General features: G+C 53.3%; 1 protein-coding gene across 1 annotated transcript; it reads left to right on the top strand.

The window, feature by feature from the left end:
• Positions 1-5,088: 5,088 nt before the first annotated feature.
• Positions 5,089-18,563, top strand: LOC123053205 (uncharacterized protein At1g32220, chloroplastic). The gene is made up of 7 exons (XM_044476638.1): positions 5,089-5,417; positions 5,556-5,649; positions 5,759-5,847; positions 10,631-10,686; positions 11,477-11,623; positions 17,799-17,924; positions 17,996-18,563. The coding sequence occupies exons 1-7, from the start codon at positions 5,278-5,280 to the stop codon at positions 18,274-18,276; spliced, it is 933 nt and encodes a 310-aa protein (XP_044332573.1). The 5' UTR covers positions 5,089-5,277; the 3' UTR covers positions 18,277-18,563.

The raw sequence follows: 18,563 nt of genomic DNA on the forward strand, positions 1-18,563 counted from the left end.
ACGTCCGTGACAAGTAGACCAACTCTTGCCTGCATCTACTACTATTAATCCACACATCGACCGCTATCCAGCATGCATCTAGAGTATTAAGTTCATAAGAACAGAGTAACACTTTAAGCAAGATGACATGATGTAGAGGGATAAACTAATGCAATATGATATAAACCCCATCTTTTTATCCTCGATGGCAACAATACAATACGTGTCGTTTCCCCTACTGTCACTGGGATCGAGCACCGCAAGATTGAACCCAAAACTAAGCACTTCTCCCATTGCAAGAAAGATCAATCTAGTAGGCCAAACCAAACTGATAATTCGAAGAGACTTGCAAAGATAACCAATCATACATAAAAGAATTCAGAGGAGATTCAAATATTGTTCATAGATAATCTTGATCATAAACCCACAATTCATCGGATCTCGACAAACACACCGCAAAAGAAGAGTTACATCAACTAGATCTCCAAGAGAATCGAGGAGAACTTTGTATTGAGATCCAAAGAGAGAGAAGAAGCCATCTAGCTAATAACTATGGACCCGAAGGTCTGAGGTAAACTACTCACACATCATCGGAGAGGCTATGGTGTTGATGTAGAAGCCCTCCGTGATTAATGCCCCCTCCGGCGGAGCGCCGGAAAAGGCCCCAATATGGGATCTCACGGGTACAGAAGGTGGCGGCGGTGGAAATAGAGTTTTGGCTCCTGTTCTGATGGTTTGGGGGTACGTAGGTATATATAGGAGGAAGAAGTAGGTCGGTGGAGCCACGAGGGGCCCACAAGGGTGGAGGGCGCGCCCAGGGGGTAGGCGCGCCCCCTGCCTCGTGGCTTCCTCGTCGGTTGCTTGACGTCCACTCCAAGTCCTCTGGATCACGTTTGTTCCGAAAATCACGTTCCCGAAGGTTTCATTCTGTTTGGACTCCGTTTGATATCATTTTCCTTCGAAACACTGAAATAGGCAAAAACAACAATTTGGGCTGGGCCTCCGGTTAATAGGTTAGTCCCAAAAATAATATAAAAGTGTATAAATAAGCCAATTAAACATCCAAAACAGAATATATATTAGCATGGAGCAATAAAAAATTATAGATACGTTGGAGACGTATCAGCCACCTTTATGCAAAACTAGTTGCATGTCTGTCAGTGGAACCGGTCTCATGAACATGGTCATGTATGGTTGGTCCGGGCCGCTTCATCCAACAATACCGCCGAATCAAAATAAGACATTGGTGGTAAGCAGTATGATGATCACCGCCCACACTCTTTGTGTTCTACTCGTGCGTATCATCTACGCATAGACCTGGCTTGGATGCCACTGTTGGGGAACGTAGCATGCAATTTCAAAAATTTCTACACTCACGCAAGATCTATCTAGGAGATGCATAGCAACGATAGGGGGGAGTGTGTCCACGTACCCTCGTAGACCGAAAGCGGAAGTGTTTGACAACGCGGTTGATGTAGTCGAACTTCTTCACGTTTCGACCGATCACCGAATGTACTGCACCTCCGAGTTTTGCACATGTTCAGCTCGATGACGTCCCTCGAACTCTTGATCCAGCAAAGTGTCGAGGGAGAGTTTCGTCAGCACGACGGCGTGGTGACGGTGATGGTGAAGTAATCCGCGCAGGGATTCGCCTAAGCACTACGACAATATGACCGAAGGCGTAAACTGTGGAGGGGGGCGCCGCACACGGCTAGGAATCAATTTTGTGTGTTCTAGCGGCGCCCCCCACATATATATAGGTGGGAGAGGGAGAGGGGCAGTAAGGGGCGCCCCAAGTAGGAGTAATCCTACTTGGGCGCCTCCTACAAGTCGGCCTCCCCCCTTCCATAAGTGTCGGAGGGGGAAGGAAAGAGAGGGGGGAGGGGAAGGGGGAGGCCGAATCCTCCCCTTTCCTTCTCCCTTCCCCCTTTCCTTCCCCCCTTATTTCGGCCTATAGGGGGCGCACCAGCCCCTTAGGGGCTGGTCTGTCCCACTCTTGGCCCATTAGGCCCATATAGCTTGCCGGGGGTTGCCCGAAACCCCTTCCGGTGCCCCCAGAACACTTCCGGTGTCCAAATACAATCGTCCTATATATGAATCTTTACCTCTCAACCATTTCGAGACCGCTCGTCATGTCCGTGATCTCATCCGGGACTCCGATCAACATTCAGTCACCAAATCACATAACTCATATAATACATAATCGTCATCGAACGTTAAGCGTGCGGACCCTACGGGTTCGAGAACTATGTAGACATGACTGAGACACCTCTCCGGTCAATAACCAACAACAAAACCTGGATGCTCATATTGGTTCCCACGTATTCTACGAAGATCTTTATCGGTCGTACCGTAATAACAACATACATTATTCCCTTTGTCATCGGTATGTTACTTGCCCCAGATTCGATCATCGGTATCTTCATACCTAGTTCAATCTCGTTACCGGCAAGTCTCTTTACTCGTTCCGTAATACATCATCCTGCAACTAACTCATTAGTCACTTTGCTTGCAAGGCTTCTTATGATGTGAATTACCGAGAGGGCCCAGAGATACCTCTCCGATACTCGGAGTGACAAATCCTAATCTTGATCTATGCCAACCCAACAAACACCTTCGGAGATACCTGTAGAGCATCTTTATAATCACCCAGTTGTAACGTTTGATAGTACACAAGGTATTCCTCCGGTATCCGGGAGTTGCATAATCTCATAATTGAAGGAATATGTATTTGACATGAAGAAAGCCATAACAATAAAACTGCACGATCATTATGCTAAGCTAACGGATGGGTCTTGACCATCACATCATTCTCCTAATGATGTGATCCCGTTCATCAAATGACAACACATGTCTATGGTTAGGAAACTTAACCATCTTTGATTAACGAGCTAGTCTAGTAGAGGCTTACTAGGGACACGATGTTTTGTCTATGTATCCACACATGTATCAAGTTTCCGATTAATACAATTCTAGCATGAATAATAAACATTTATCATGATATAAGGAAATATAAATTAACAACTTTATTATTGCCTCTAGGGCATATTTCCTTCATTCTCTTCGTGCCCAATCTCATGTACAGTTGCCTCTTCGATGGTCAATGACGTACTGACATCCCCCTCCGCTTGGGAAGCGGCTTGCCCCCAAGCCGGCGCCCTCGGGATTAGCTGCTTCGTGGAGTCCTTGTCTTCTCAAGTTGCTTGGTGCACCACTCCACTCAACGAATACTTGTGATGGAACGGTTATCCGCGCAACGCATGCGTTGCTATAATATTCTGACAAGCACATGTAAGTGAGCTTCAGAAGATGCTGAAGAAGCATATATCTGATGTCGAGGACGAATAAATTTCTTAAGTTGGGGAACATGGAAGCCATGATGGTCTTGCTAGTTTCAGACAAATGGAGCCCTTGTAAGTGACTTCACCGATTTTGTCCAAGATCACGAAAGGTCCCAAAGTACCGAAAGGCTAATTTATGATTTGTCTGATGAGATGTCGTGGCTTGGACATATGGTTAAGTTTCAAGAATACGCTTCCATGAATAGGTTTTTTCAAAAATGGGTATACGAGGAGTATCTTCTTACATATAGACAGACACTCCTTCTCATATATAGACAAATAGTCCTTCAGTAATCTCAGTCATTGGTTTGCTGATAACCCCGTAATGTTTAATGAAATTCCTATAGCAACCTGTGAGACCAAGAAGTCCCCTGATCTCTTCACAATTTTTGGAGTACGCCAGTTCAGAGCTACAATAATCTTGCTAGGATCAGTAGAGGCTCCCTTTATGATTGATGATATGACCCAAATATGCAATTTCCTAATTGACAAAGTTACGCTTGCTCAGTTTAACCTTCCGTTGCTTTAGAGTAATTTTTTCAAACCCTTTTCACATGCGTTAGATATTGTTCAAAAATCTTACTATGGATGAGTATGTCATTAAAAATACTAGTGCAAAGTTTCATAGGACAAAACCAAATCGCTATTCATAGCAGCTTGGAAAGTACCTGGTGCTCCTGTTAGCCCAGATGACATAACTGTAAACTCATAATAACCTATGTGAGTTTGAAATGTTGTCTTGAACTCCTATCCAGGAGCTTGATCTGATGGCACTCGGGTAAACCAACAAGCACCTCACAACTCATCTAATATTTCATCTATCACTGCTGGGGGGATTTTCCCTTGATGGTCTTCGCATGCCTATAGTCAGTGACTATTTTTCAAGTACCTTCTTCTTTCTTCTTAACCATGTCTGAGAGAGATGATAATTGATTACTCCTGACCTATATCATGCTACTAATAGTTCAGAAACCTTTTTTGTTCTTGTTGTTGATTGAGGAGCTATTTCTATTTGGTCTGATGGATACTAGTCTAACTCCAGGCACTATAGACATACTATGATCATACTCTCTTCTGGGTAGTAGGGCAATAGGCGCGGAAAACACTACCTTGAACTTATACAGTGGTTTTTTATATCTTATGTTGTTGTTCAGAACTTTCAGGTATACTAGCAGAATAGACTATCATAATTGTAAGAGCACATTCACGTGTCTATATGAGATCCCACTTCCGCATTTTTCACCTTATGCTTCGTTGCTGCCTTCACGCGTAGGGCTGCGCTCTGTAGATCAGGCCTTGTAGGAGGGCACCATCCTCGGGTCCTCTGGCTTTGGCGGGAGGACGAACATCTCTATTTGCTCCTCCCACGTTGGCTTCATCGAGGCGGCAGGTGACATAACAATGGGGAAGGGGCGAGCTTTCACGCAAAACAATGACGAAAATGACCAAATGCACGGGCTCCACGTCGATTTTGGATGGGTCTGTGTTGTCGGGTGTGTATGTGGCGGATGTCCAAATTCCTCCAAATTGCCCGTCAGTTTGGTTTCGGTTTATGAGATTTTACACATCCGAACATATTAGGTGATCACCATTTAGACGGCCGAAAATGTTGGGACTGTCCGGTCTGAATATTTAGTGGCGATTTGAATTTTTTGAGGGATATTTAGTGGCGATTTGATGATCCGACGACTGGAGCCGGTGTTCATGTCGACCGCGGCCGTGTCACACGCTGCTCACGCCACGCCACACCAGGCCAGAGCCACAGGAAAAACAAGCGGAGCGAAGCGAGCCACCTCCAAGTCCAACCCCACAGCCACCGGAACCGAAACGAGACGCACGCCCCACGCCGACTCCGCCGTTCGCTCACTCCCTCGCCACCCTTCGCCGACGCGGGCAAGAGAAGAAGCGGAAAGAGAGAAAGCGTCCCCCACCCCGCCTGGATCCCGCGAGCGGGCCCATGTCCCACTCGACACTGCTCGTCCGGCCGCCGGCGCCGGCGAATCCGTCCCTTCCGCCTCGCCAGTGCGCGCCCGTATCCGCAGCGGCGGCGACGCTACGCACGTCTCCTGCCGCCTCCTCCGTGGCTCAGTTCTCTAGGTTTCTCTCCCCGTCTCCCTCCCCTTCTCACCTGGTTCTTGCTCTCGTCGACCGAGTGATTGCTGCAAAATTGTGCGTGTAATGGATGCGTATTTCCGTCTTAGTTTGCATTGACCCGGTTTTCCCTTGATTACGCAGGCTGCGCACCAAGTGCAGGTTTGCCGCCCCCGGTGTCAGAGAAGATTACTCTTCTACGCCAATCGATGTCGTAGCAGACGTGAAAACAGAAAAGGCATGAAATTGAGTACCCGATGTCTGTTATCATTCGGCAGCGCTGTCAGGCACGACTCTGTTTTCTCCAGTAAGATTGGGTTTGCTGAAATACTTCCAAATGCTTGCAGATTGTAGTGTTGGGAGGAAGTGGATTTGTTGGTTCTGCTATATGCAGAGCTGCAGTAGCTAAAGGCATTGAGGTTGTGAGCCTCAGCAGGTACAACTTTTCCCTTATCTTTTTTTCTTCTTCTAGAAACACAGTACATATGCAGACAGTTCACAAACACGCACTTACATTTTTTTTTGAAAAGGAGGATTTACCCCGGCCTCTGCATCAGCATGATGCACCCAGCCATCTTTATTAATTATTCACCAGAGTCTGAGAAAATGAATACAAGGATCAACCCGAAGCCCCCTACAAGTATACAGATGTGCCCTATCCGCATGACAGACATAATCTAATCCAGTGGCCCGAAGACCATCCAGTCTAGGAGTCCCATAACGTGCACCGCATTGCCCACTCTCTAGGATCTGCCTCCGCCATCTTCCGCCATCCCGTCTTCAGGAGGAATCACTGCATATATCTTGCCAATCCCATCTGCCATCGACGTCACCATGACACCAGATAGTGCCACCAGCCTGCGTGCGTCGATCAATCCGCATCCAACTCTGAGACTCCACTGCTCCACGCCGCCGAGACCCACCGTCATCAATGCGGTCGATGTAACACCACTCCACCAGTTGGCCTCTCTAGTGAACCAGTGCTCCAATGCCCCTAGGAGGGAGAACGACACCAAAGTCTCCGTCATCACAAAGTCTCCGTCATCACAAAGTCTCCGTCATCATCCGATCTGGGAGACCCAGATCTAGGGTTTCCCCCGGAACAGCTGCCACCTGGAGGAAGAGGGGCACGCCATCTGCAACTGTCGACGCACCCAAGCGGTGCCCACCGGCCACCGCCACATAGCTCTCACGATGATGCCTTCAAGAAGGACACGACGCCCAGAGCACCGTCGTCGCCCTAGGTTTTCACCTGAGAGACCGTGAGGTGTGAAAAGGTAGGGTGGACCCGAACGACGTCTCCAGGAAGAAAAGCGGCACCCTCGGGTGTCGTCGCCGGCGCGGTCGGCAGGAGCCGACCTGAGAATTATCCCAATCCGGATCCCCACCTCCCGCTCCGTCCCAACCCTGTAACTGGCTAGCAGCACGGCCATGTCCGGTAAGACGGAGTGCACGCTACATGGGTTGGAGGAAGGAGCAGCTCGGCACCGTTGGCCGCCGGGGCAGCAAGCCGCGACACCAACCAGCCGGTGAATCGTCGGCCACCCGGTCCGATCCACGGCAGTCCACCCGCCCCGCCACGCACTGGACGGGGAAGCCTCACCAAAGGGACCGCCGTCCTTGATCCATGGGTCGCAGCCGAGCAGCCATCCGGACTTTCCCGGAGGGCGCCTTAGGCAACAACGGGGGGAGGAAGGTGCGGCGGAGGAGGAAGAGGTGTCGGGGTGAGGTGGCGGCGAAGGAGGGATCCGGCGGTGGCGCTAGATCGCGATCGCGAGTCCCTTCTGGCCGGAGCGAGTCGCGTCGCTTATTGGTGGCCATACATGCACTTACATGCACGCACACCCTACCCCTATGAGCATCTCCGGGAGACTAACGAAGTCATCACAGGGTCTCCCATTGAACGAACATCGTCAGAAGGACTGGAATAAATAAATCCAGGTAAGTGTGAGCACCCGAGCCAAGTCTAGGATTTGAACCCGGGTGGGCTGGTTCCACCACAAGGAATCTAACCATCTGAGCTATGCTATGCTCAATTCTCATCTTTTCTCTTATCGTTTGTAAAAACTTTATGTATGTATACCACTTCCTGCAAAATCCCTTGAGTGAGTTGTCCATGTAGTGCACGTTATCAATCCAGCAAGTTTCTTTTCCAAAGACCAAATTCAAGACACACCTCCCATCTGAAGCCTCCCTGCCCAGCACCTTGATCCTTCTAACTTTGTGTCAGGTAGATTTTTTTTTTGAGTGAAGTACGACGGGTATCTTTATCAAATGATAGAATCAGGATACAACGGGGTGCAATGGCAGTACAAGCACACACACCGCCACTACAATAGGGGTAAAAAAGAAAACGAATAACAAGCCCAAGACTCTCCGGGCCAATCACTTCATGGGTAGCACCCACACAGTACTGTCAAAGGCAACACTCTACTGAGACAGCACGGCGAACGTAAACGCGCCGAGAACACACGGACGTTGTTGGCCTTACTGCACTAAAAGGAACCGCCACTAAAAGACTGGAAGAACGTGCGTTGGCAACCCATATCGGTCGAAAGACGTCAACAATCCACACTGGACGCAAGCTAACCTTTGCAGGATTTGACACCTGAAGCAATAAGAAGCAAGGAGCAGCAACCACCTCCCCTTGCCACCACAAACTGCTGTTGCGGATCTCAAACTGGCCATTCATGCTCCGGTGAGACGTGTGAGTCATGAACCAACCAACGAGGGATCCGTGGCTCCAAGACGACGCCTCAAAGAAGAATGGAACAATGTTGAAGACGCTACCGTCGTCGGATCCAGAGAAACCGGATATGAGGCTTTTATCCTGACAGTACTTAGGGTGGATGAGGTGTGGAGGCTTCACGATGACGCCTCCAAGAGAAATGACGCCCTAAGGCGTCGACTTCATTTGTGCCAACAAAAGCCGGCACAGGGCTTTTGCCGTAGCATCACAACTCAGCATCCCCACTGAACCACGCCGTCTGCGGACACCGCCAAGTGCCAATCATCACTGGAAGCTCTTGAACTTGCCAGCCTCCACTCCAGCCTCCCTTGGTGTCCGCATGCACACCAAGCCCATCTCAAGGCCACCAGATGCCTCCACTGTGCTAGATCGGGAGCTGCCGTACCGGCCGTTACAGATCCATGCCGCTAGACTACGACGACCACCGACTAGAGGCTGCCGCTGAAGGAGCCGACTCCTGCCGCCAAAGCCATCCTCCCCCAAGCCACCTGCCCCTCATTGCCTCTGGATGGATTTGAGGACCGAACACTGTCACCAACTAGCCATCCGAGAATACTGCAAACACCACCGCACCACTAGAGAGAACTCCCATCGCCTTCGGCCGCAGGCCCACCACCGGCGCAGCAGAAGGCGCCGGCGATGAGGGGCAGGTGGAGAGGCCTGAAGGCGGCGGCAGCGAGAGCCTCCCACGATACGGGAGTCGGTGGAGCCTCTTCGTGTCAGGTAGATAATCAAGGGAATACATATGTATATATTTTTTAGAACGAAGGCTCGCGGAGAGCCCGGCTTTGAATTAACAAAGCCATCAACCCGCTAGGAATTACAAACACACACAGACCACCTCGGCCAAACGATACAAGGGGACACTCTAGGAAGCTTACAACTCAACAGAGCGCACAAGCTCAAAAAGCTCATTGCTTGTCCTAGCCAAAGACTACAGCCAAACAGACGTCTAGGATAGGGACACACACAAGCACGACGAGGACCTGCTTACAACAGAGTGTAGAAGTGAGCCCGACCGACGCCCAGGGAGAAAGACTACACACATCCTCCGTCTCTCTTGTCGCAGAGGGACCCTTCCCTCTCGCCATGGATCGCAAGGCGCCGTACCGTCGGACTTGAGAAACGCTCACCCTAGAGCAGGAGAAGTGCTAGCTTCGAGACCTGGAGCAGCCGCAACACACATCCACTTGAACATTCGAGCACTCCGCGACTGCTGTGCCGCCACATCCTAGAACACCTGAGAACTGCAGGAAGGCCACCAGGTGCAGCTACTGAAGAAAGGCAGCAAGGGCATCAAGTAGAACCAACAGGCCATCGAAGAGCATTGCCAGGCAGCCGTTGAAGAAGAGAATCGGGGTTCCGCCGCTGGCGAGGCGCAGGTCCAGCGGGATAGGGTTGGGGTAGGGGAACCCTATCCCCTACCGCTGGGTCGAGGCGCCGCACCGCCGGAACCGGACCAGGCGCGACACCGGCAGAGAAACACCATCCATGAAGGAAACGGGGACGCCTTCAGCCATGCAGTACCACGTTGACACCGCCGTCACCGGACAACTCGAGCCACCCAAAGCTCCGACTTTTGAACCCCTCACCTGAACGCAACCCCCCAGGCGGCGCCCCCAAGGAAGACACGACGCACAGTGCGCCGTCGCTGCCCAATCCAAGCCGGATTTTGGGCTTTCACCCGGGAGGAGGAACAGGGGTGGAAAGGGGAAGGGCCTCTGCAGCACCTCCAAGGAGGAAGCACGGCGTCAAGGACGTCGCTGCTGCCGGGCCGGCCAAGCCGACCAACGGTTTCCCACGGCCCAAAACCAAACCACCGGTCACCCACCACCACCAAGACCGGTGCTCGGAGGGAAGCCGGCTGGAAGCGGCGGGGATGAGGGGGACAGGGGAAGGGAGCCAAACCTCACATCTGACGAGGGGAAGAATTCCGTGCCGCCGCCACCCGCCGTCGTCTCACCACCCGCGTGGTCGGGGCCGCCGACCAGAGAACACCCACGAACGACGCCAGCCGAGATGGCGCCGCCGCCTCGCCAAGGAGGGCCGCCGCCCCAGATCCGAGGTCCTCCTTGAGGGAAGGAGCAACCGAGGCCTCGCCGCCACCATCACCGGCGGCCACGCGAGCGAATCCGGCGACTTCCTCAGGTGGCGGCGAGGGAGGGAGGGTAAGGGAGAGGCGGCGCGGTGGGGAAACCCTAGTCGCCACCCGTGTTGCCCGAAGCGGACGACCTACATATGTAAAATTACTCATGGGATGATACGCGAGTTGCGGGAGCCTTTTCATGTCAGGCAGATAATTAAGGAAGTATGTATGGGCTGATTGCAGTGATTGAAGCATAAGGGGATTGAAGCTTTTTAAGATAATTAGGATCTATCATCTATGTTGAAAATTATTATTATTCAGGCATTATTTCTGAAAGCCTAATCTGCATCCTGTCATCATTTAGACATTCTATGTTAATGACAGGTCAGGAAGACCATCTTACTCTGATCCTTGGGCTGATGAAGTTACTTGGCTAGCAGGTAGGTTGAGTTGTGACATTAGGCTGTTACCTTCATGGTAATTAGATTTGGTTTGATCATGTTATCTATTTTGTTGGGTGCATGGATAGCAGGTTATCTGAGTTGTAACATTAGGCTGTTACCTTCGTGATAAATAGATTTAGCTTGATCATATTATCTATTTTTCTTGTGTGAACTGCTCCCTATATTAGTTACGTCCTCTAACCCCGAATGTCGTTGAGTTAACTCTTTATTTAAACCGGAGCTATGGTTTGCTGTTAGGATGGTTTTACCTGCATATTATTTTTCATGATGACATACACACCTGAGAATTCAAATTACATCAAATAGATTTAGTAAGATTTTGTTCTGGACTAATAGTTGTACAGTAAGAAGTACACTTTATAGATTATCGTTGGTGCTAAATAAGCAAACGTTACATGTATGCATTCTGTTGTGCTCCACATTGGTAAGTTAGTATTACTGGATGATGGATCCTTTTAAATTAATTTCCTGTCATTTTGATTTTGAGTTCTTAGATATGCATATACTATTTATTGCAAAATAGTTCTAAAAACACATGTACTCAAGACCACTTTTTATTTTGTCCTTGCTCACCTGGCTTATTACGAACGTGTTTTCTTGAGAAGTACTGTATTGCTTAAACATTATGCCTTGTATGAACCTTGGTATTCCCCCTTTACCACTTTTTCTCTGTAACGTAGCTACATGCTTGTACTGGATTTCCAAGAGTGTCTGGTATGGTTTTTTGGCCCTCTCATATTCAGTTAATTATCTTAATGTTATGCAGGAGATGTTTTCTATGCAAGATGGGAGGACGTTCTAGTAGGGGCTACTGCTGTTGTGTCTACCCTTGGAGGATTTGGTAATGAAGAACAGATGAAAAGGATAAATGGTGAAGCAAATACCATAGCAGTAGACGCTGCGAAAGAATTTGGTGAGTACTTTGCGATGATTAATGACAGCGATAAGATTATCTGTATGCATTTTCTGAAATTTTGTTGGTGTGGCAGTAGTTAATGTGATTCCATGACTGAACTAAATTTCAAATTGAAAGACAATAGTTTGATACAATGGGGGCCTTGGGGGGTTGGTAGGAGCTAGGACCCTACCGGGTCTAGGGCGGAGGTTGTACGGGAAGGAGGGAGGCTGACGGGGATGCGAGCGCGGCTGCCGGTGGCGGGGCGCCGTGGCGAGAGGCGGCGGCGATGAGAGGCATGACTAGGGTTTAGGGTTCCGGCTCCTCTGGGAGCTGGGCAATAGAATTTGTCTTATTGCTTAATTCTCAAAAGAGTCCTACAACTTGTTTATATAACCACGATGCGAATAAAAATAAGATAACTTGTGGGCTAAGCCCTAACTAAACCTGCCCGGTGGGCCTCCTACGAGCATAAGTCTGCCCGGTCATAACATCTCTCCCCGCCTGCGCAAACAGCTCGTCCTCGAGCTGGAAGTCTGGGTAGTGTTGGCGGAACTCGTCGCGCTGCTCCCAAGTAGCTTCCTCCTCTGGAAGTCCAGCCCACTGAATCAACACGTACCACACCCCGCGACGTAGCTGGGCCTGCAACACCTTCTCCGGTCCCGGAAGGAGGCGCCCGTCGGAGGTCGGAGGAAGCGCGGGAGGGGCCGCAGGTGGCTCCCCACGGAAGGGCTTCAGCAGCCCCACATGGAAGACGTCGTGGATGCGAGCACCGGCCGGAAGCTGAAGGCGGTAGGCCACCTTCCCGATGCGCTCCAAGACAGCAAAGGGCCCGGCGTAGCGAGGGCCCAACTTGCGTTTCGCGCGTGGGTCCAGTGACTGCGTAGAGTGGTGAAGGAGACGCAGCCACACCCAATCACCCACCGCGAACTCCGCCTCACTATGGTGGTCGTCGTAGTAGTGCTTGGCCAGCTGCTGGGCCTGAAGGAGGCGTTGCCGGACCTCTGCCAGCATCTCACGGCTCCGCAGAATGGGCGGGGGCGGTCTGCCGTAAACCACCTCAAATGGTGTGGCGCGCAGGGCCGAGTGATAGGAGGTGTTGTAGCAGTACTCCGCCCATGTGAGCCAATCCACCCAAGCGCGAGGACGATCACCTGTGACATAACGCAAATACATGGCAATCACCTTGTTGACGACCTTGGATTGGCCGTCCGTCTGAGGGTGGAAGGCCGTGCTCAGGCGGAGCTTCACGCCCGCCATCCGGAAGAGATCGCGCCGGACATGCCCCGTGAACACCGGGTCCTGATCGATCGAAGAGGGAAACCCGTGGAGGCGGACGGTACCGTCGAGGAAGGCACGGGCCACGGACGCAGCAGTGTAGGGATGGCCAAGCGCGATGAAGTGAACATACTTGGAGAAGCGGTCGACCACCGTGAGAATGACCGACTTGCCGCCCACCTTGGGGAGGCCCTCGATGAAGTCCATGGAAATATCAGCCCAGACCTGAGACGACACCTCCAAGGGATGTAGCAGACCTGCCGGCCGCAGTGTCTCCGTCTTGTTACGCTGGCACGTCACAGAGGACCGCACCCAGTCGCGGACCAGGGCCCGATCACCGGGGATGTAGAAGTCGGTGCGGAGACGATGGAGGGTTTTCTGCACACCCTCATGGCCCGCCGAGTGGGCCAGCAGCAGCACCTGGTGACGAGGATCGTCGTGCGCCGGCACGAAGATCCGGCGCCCATGCAGGAGCAAACCGTCGGCGAGGCGCCACGGCTCCTCCAGGTCACCCGCAGCCAGCTGCTGCTGAAGGAGCAGCGCATCCGGCGCGGCCGCGGTCGCCCGACGGATGTCGGCTAAGAGGGCGAAAGAGGGCCCCGAGCGGATGCAGAGCGCCGCCCCCTCGGAGTCGCCGACGGTTGTGTCGTGGTCGGCGTCGCGGCGAGACAGGGCGTCGGCCACGGTGTTAAGGCGGCCCGGACAATGCTTGATGGTGAAGTCGAAGCCGAAGAGCTTACTGATCCATTGGTGCTGCGGCATGGTAGACAGCCGCTGGTCCAACAAGAACTTGAGGCTGTAGTGGTCCGTGCGAATTCGGAACGACCGACCCCACAGATAGGGCCGCCAATGACGCACCTCCTGCACCAAGCCAATGAGCTCGCGCTCATAAGCCGCGAACTTAAGATGGCGCGCGGCGAAGGGCCTGCTGAAGAAAGCGAGGGGTCCATCGCCCTGATGAAGGACGGCGCCGAACCCCGCACCGGAGGCGTCGCAGTCCACGACGAACGGGCGGTTGAAGTCAGACATCTGAAGAATGGGGCCCGTCGTGAGGGCCCCCTTGAGGGCCTCGAACGCCGCTGTCGCCTCCTCATCCCAGGCAAAGGCGTCGCGACGTAGCAGGCGCGTGAGCGGTGACGCGATGAGGCTGAACTCTCGGATAAATTTTTGGTAGTACCCCGCGAGGCCCAGGAAGCCGCGAATAGCCCGCGGTGAGTGTGGTATCGGCCAGGCGGCGACTACTGCCACCTTGTCGGCGTCCATGGCAAACCCCCCGGTCGAGATGACGTGACCGAGGTAAGCGACTGAAGGCGTCCCGAACGAGCACTTCGAGCGCTTAAGATGAAGATGGTGCGCTCGAAGCTCGTTGAAGACGATGGCGACGTGCTGAAGGTGCTCCGCCCACGAGGCGCTGTAGATAAGAATATCATCAAAGAAAACAAGCACAAACCGACGCAAGTAGGGGCGGAGGACGTCGTTCATCAGAGCCTGAAAAGTCGCCGGTGTGTTGGAGAGGCCAAACGGCATCACTAAGAACTCAAAGTGGCCGTGATGAGTCCGAAATGCCGTCTTGGTGACATCATCCGGGTGCATGCGCACCTGGTGGTAGCCCGACCGGAGGTCGAGCTTGGTGAAGAAGCGCGCCCCATGTAGCTCGTCCAGGAGCTCATCGACCATCGAGATAGGAAACTTCTCCTTAAGAGTCAGGGCATTAAGGGCGCGGTAGTCGATGCAGAAACGCCACGTGCCATCCGACTTGCGGACGAGGAGGACCGGCACGGAAAACGGCGACGGGGAGATCCGGATGATGCCCAAGGCGAGCATGAGCGCGCACTGCCGCTCCAGCTCGTCCTTCTGCAACTGAGGATATCGGTAGGGCCGCACTGCCACCGGTGCCGAGCCCGGCAGGAGATGAATGTGGTGGTCATAGACCCGGGCTGGTGGATGGCCCCGCGGCTCGTCGAAGAGGTCGTTGTGCTGCTGCAGAAGGTGATCCAACAGTGGATGCTCGGCCTCGGTGGAGGTCGCGGCCAGCTGGAGCTGTGGCGTCGGTGAGGCGCCCCCAACGCCCTCCCACCAGAGGCGGCGACCGAGACGCCAGAAGGTCATTGTCAGGGCGTCGAAGTCTCAGAGGATGGGGCCGAGAGTCCGCAAGAAGTCGACGTCGAGGATGAAGTCGAAGCAGCCCAAGTCGATGCCGGCGCACGTGATGGTGAAGTGCTCGTCGCTGATGGTGATGGGCACGTTCTGTGCCAGCCCATGGCACCGGAGGCGGTCGCCGTTAGCCACGGTGACCCGAAGTTGCTCCCCGCCCGTCGGCTGAAGCGCTAAGCGGCGCATGGTAGCCTCAGGCAGGAAGTTATGCGTGGAGCCCGTATCCAGGAGGGCCACCAGGCGCTCGCCGTGAATCGTCACCGGTAAGAGCATAGTCCGCTCGTCGCGGATGCCGGCAAGCGCATGGAGCGAGACGACGAGTGTTGTCGCCGGAGCGGGCGCGGGGCGGCCTCCGCCGCAGCTGGCGGTGGCAAGTCGCCGAGCCCGTCGACGGGTGTGTCCTCCTCGACATAGTCGGCCGTCTCCAAGTAGAAGAGGCGCGGGCAGACGTAGCCCGACGCGTAGGGCTCATCGCAGTTATCGCAAAGCCCTTGGTGTCGTCGCTCGAGCTGCTCGGCCTGAGAGAGCCGATGAAAAGGCAGCGTCGCGGCCGGAGGCAACCGGGCCTGCACAGGTGCTGCCGGAGGCGGTCGGGTGGCCTGCCGGCCCCCTCGAGCCGGTGTCGCCTGCTGCAAGGCCTGCGCGCGACGCTCGAAGGCCCGAGCATAGTACATGGCCGTCTGGAGGTCCTGGGGTCCCCGCAGCTCCACGTCCACGCGGATGTGGTCCGGAAGGCCGCTGACGAAGAGCTCGGCCCGCTGCAGTGCAGTCACACCCGACACGTGGAAGGCCAGGGCCTGGAAACGGTCGGCGAAGTCCTGCACCGTGGAGGTGAAGGGATGGCTGCCCAGCTCCGCCAGTCGGCTCCCGCGGATCGGTGGCCCAAAACGAAGGAGGCAAAGCTCACGAAAGCGCTCCCAAGGGGGCATGCCGCCCTCGTCCTGCTCGAGGGTGTAATACCATGTCTGTGCCGCGCCTCGGAGGTGGTAAGAGGCGAGCCAGGTGCGATCCGACGCGAGTGTGCGCTGCCCGCGGAAGAACTGCTCGCACTGGTGTTGAGCCAGTTGAGGGGGTCCTCCGTACCGTCATAAGTGGCGAAGTCAATCTTGGCGAATTGTGGCGGCGTCTGGGTATGAGCGCCGTGGCCGACTGGCTCTGAGGTGCAGAGCAGTGAGGACGATCGCGCCTGGTCGGTGTTGGCGCGGCCCGCGTAGGGACCAGCGGAGCCGGACGGGTCGTCGTACTGCAGAGTGGGCGCCGGCGGTTCCCCGACTGAAGTGTAGACTGGCGGCGGTGATGATCCGGTCAGCCGGGCCGGAATTGGGGACGGCGACGGCGGAAAGCGAACATGTTGGATTGGGACGCCTCCCTGCGTGGTCGGCCCTGGCCCGGTGCTGAGCGGCGGAGGAGCCGACAGCGGCGGCTGCTGCTGGAAGGGCCCGGGTGGCGCGGGTGGCGCTGCGAGGGCCGGTGCCGGCCACTGTGGGCAGCGGCGGGCGGCGGCTGTAGCGGCAGCTGGGGCTGGAGAGACCCGGCGAGCGCCGCGGGGGCCGAGTACCACGGCAGGGCAGCCGGCCCGGTAGCGGCGGCCCGCGGCAGGGGCGGCGGCGGCCCGTACGGGCTGGCCAGGTACAGCCGTATCCCCTGGACTGCGGTGACGAGGTCGTTGAGGACCCCGGTAATCTCCGCCGGGGAGTAGACGGCGGCGGGCGGCGCGGTGGAGGGCGGCGGCGTCTGGCCGGTGGAGGCGCCGGCGGTGGAGCCCAGCGGCGCGGTGGGGAGGGCCAGCAGCGCGTGGAGAGGATTGGCGGTGCGGTGGTGATGGGGTGGGTGGTGGTGCTGACATGATCGGAACCGAGCTACCTGATACCAAATTGGTAGGAGCTAGGACCCTACCGGATCTAGGGCAGAGGTTGTACGGGAAGGAGGGGGGCTGACGGGGATGCGAGCGCGGCTGCCGGCGGCGGGGCGCCGTGGCGCGCTGAAGGAGAGGCGGCGGTGATGAGAGGCGCGGCTAGGGTTTCGGGTTCAGGCTTCTCTGGGAGCCGGGCAATAGAATTTGTCTTATTGCTTAATTCTCAAAAGAGTCTTACAACTTGTTTATATAACCACGATGCGAATAAAAATAAGATAACTTGTGGGCTAAGCCCCTAACTAAACCTGCCCGGTGGGCCTCCTACGGGCATAAGTCTGCCCGGTCATAACAGAGGTATGCATTTGGCACCAATAGGATCTTGACTTATGACATTATCCCAAATGGTCCCTTGTAAGTCCACAATTGACAACTCTATGGAATAGTTTAGTTGCAGAATCAATTACTCTCTGACCACTTGAATTATAGGAATATATAAGAAAACCTGTACAATACCTGTTTGTTCATTTTAATACCATAACTCCTACATTTACTTTTAAACACTGAACTCTCTGTAACAGTTTCTAATTAATGAAAACTAAAAAGTGCTCTTTTAATCATTACAACTTAAACTATAGGAAAAAACAAAACTTTATCATTAAGGGTGCATTTGCTGGAATATCAAATTTTAAGTTATATTGTGTTAGGGAACTTGCTATCCTGGTTAAACCTTCACAACTAAAGATTGAAAACTTCAAACGGCTGAGACTTCTCCTTGCTGTATAGTTGAAAACTTCGCAGTTAAGTTATATTGTGTTGCGGTTGCCTAGCACTTAGCTTACTCTTCCTTTTAGTGTCTGAAAAATATAAAAGAACATAACATAAACAGTTTGCTATGTTCTTCTGCAGGGATCCCGAAATTTATTTTGATCTCTGTTCATGATTACAACCTTCCATCCTTTCTCCTTACCCCGGGCTATTTCACTGGTAAGAGAAAGGCTGAATCTGAAGTCCTCTCCAAATACCCATCCTCAGGTTAGATCTCTGCTACTTTATTTTGTTCATATGTGTTTATCAGAGTATCGAATCTAACCTCTATCTTTCAGGTGTTGTATTGAGGCCTGGGTTTATTTACGGTAAAAGGAAAGTCGATGGCTACGAGATACCACTCGACATAGTAGGACAACCACTAGAGAAGCTACTTTCCTCTGTCGAAAATTTCACCAAACCATTGAGTGCATTGCCTGGTTCGGACCTGGTCCTTGCATCCCCTGTGAACGTGGACGATGTCGCCTACGCCGTGATCAACGCCGTCATAGACGACAGCTTCTTTGGCGTATTCACAATCGAACAAATCAAGGAAGCGGCAGCCAGTGCCAGAGTGTAGAGATCTCCATATCTGGAAGTACCTTACGAGGGATGCTCGTGTTGTTGCAAATCTTCCATAATAGGGGATAGCTCAAGGCCAAACTCAGTACTGCAATGCTGTGCTTAGAGAGTTTAAATGCACTAACACAATCCATTCCAAAAGCTGTAGTTGTTCATAGCAGGCAACACTCTTCACAAGGGTTCATCTTGTAACGGCCCATGCATACATAGCTGAAATACGAGCACAAAAATGGGTTGCAACAAGCTTCACCATCAGAAGAACCCCACGTTTATTCTTTAACCTCA

This window comes from Triticum aestivum, chromosome 2D (assembly GCF_018294505.1).
Source record: "Triticum aestivum cultivar Chinese Spring chromosome 2D, IWGSC CS RefSeq v2.1, whole genome shotgun sequence".
Taxonomy (NCBI): domain Eukaryota; kingdom Viridiplantae; phylum Streptophyta; class Magnoliopsida; order Poales; family Poaceae; genus Triticum; species Triticum aestivum.

Coding starts and splice junctions, on each gene's coding strand:
- LOC123053205 (XM_044476638.1), top strand. CDS start 5,278: ATGTCCCACTCGACACTGCTCGTCCGGCCGCCGGCGCCGGCGAATCCG. Junction 5,650..5,758: donor CAGACGTGAAAACAGAAAAG/GCATGAAATTGA, acceptor AAATGCTTGCAG/ATTGTAGTGTTGGGAGGAAG. Junction 17,925..17,995: donor CTCCAAATACCCATCCTCAG/GTTAGATCTCTG, acceptor TCTATCTTTCAG/GTGTTGTATTGAGGCCTGGG.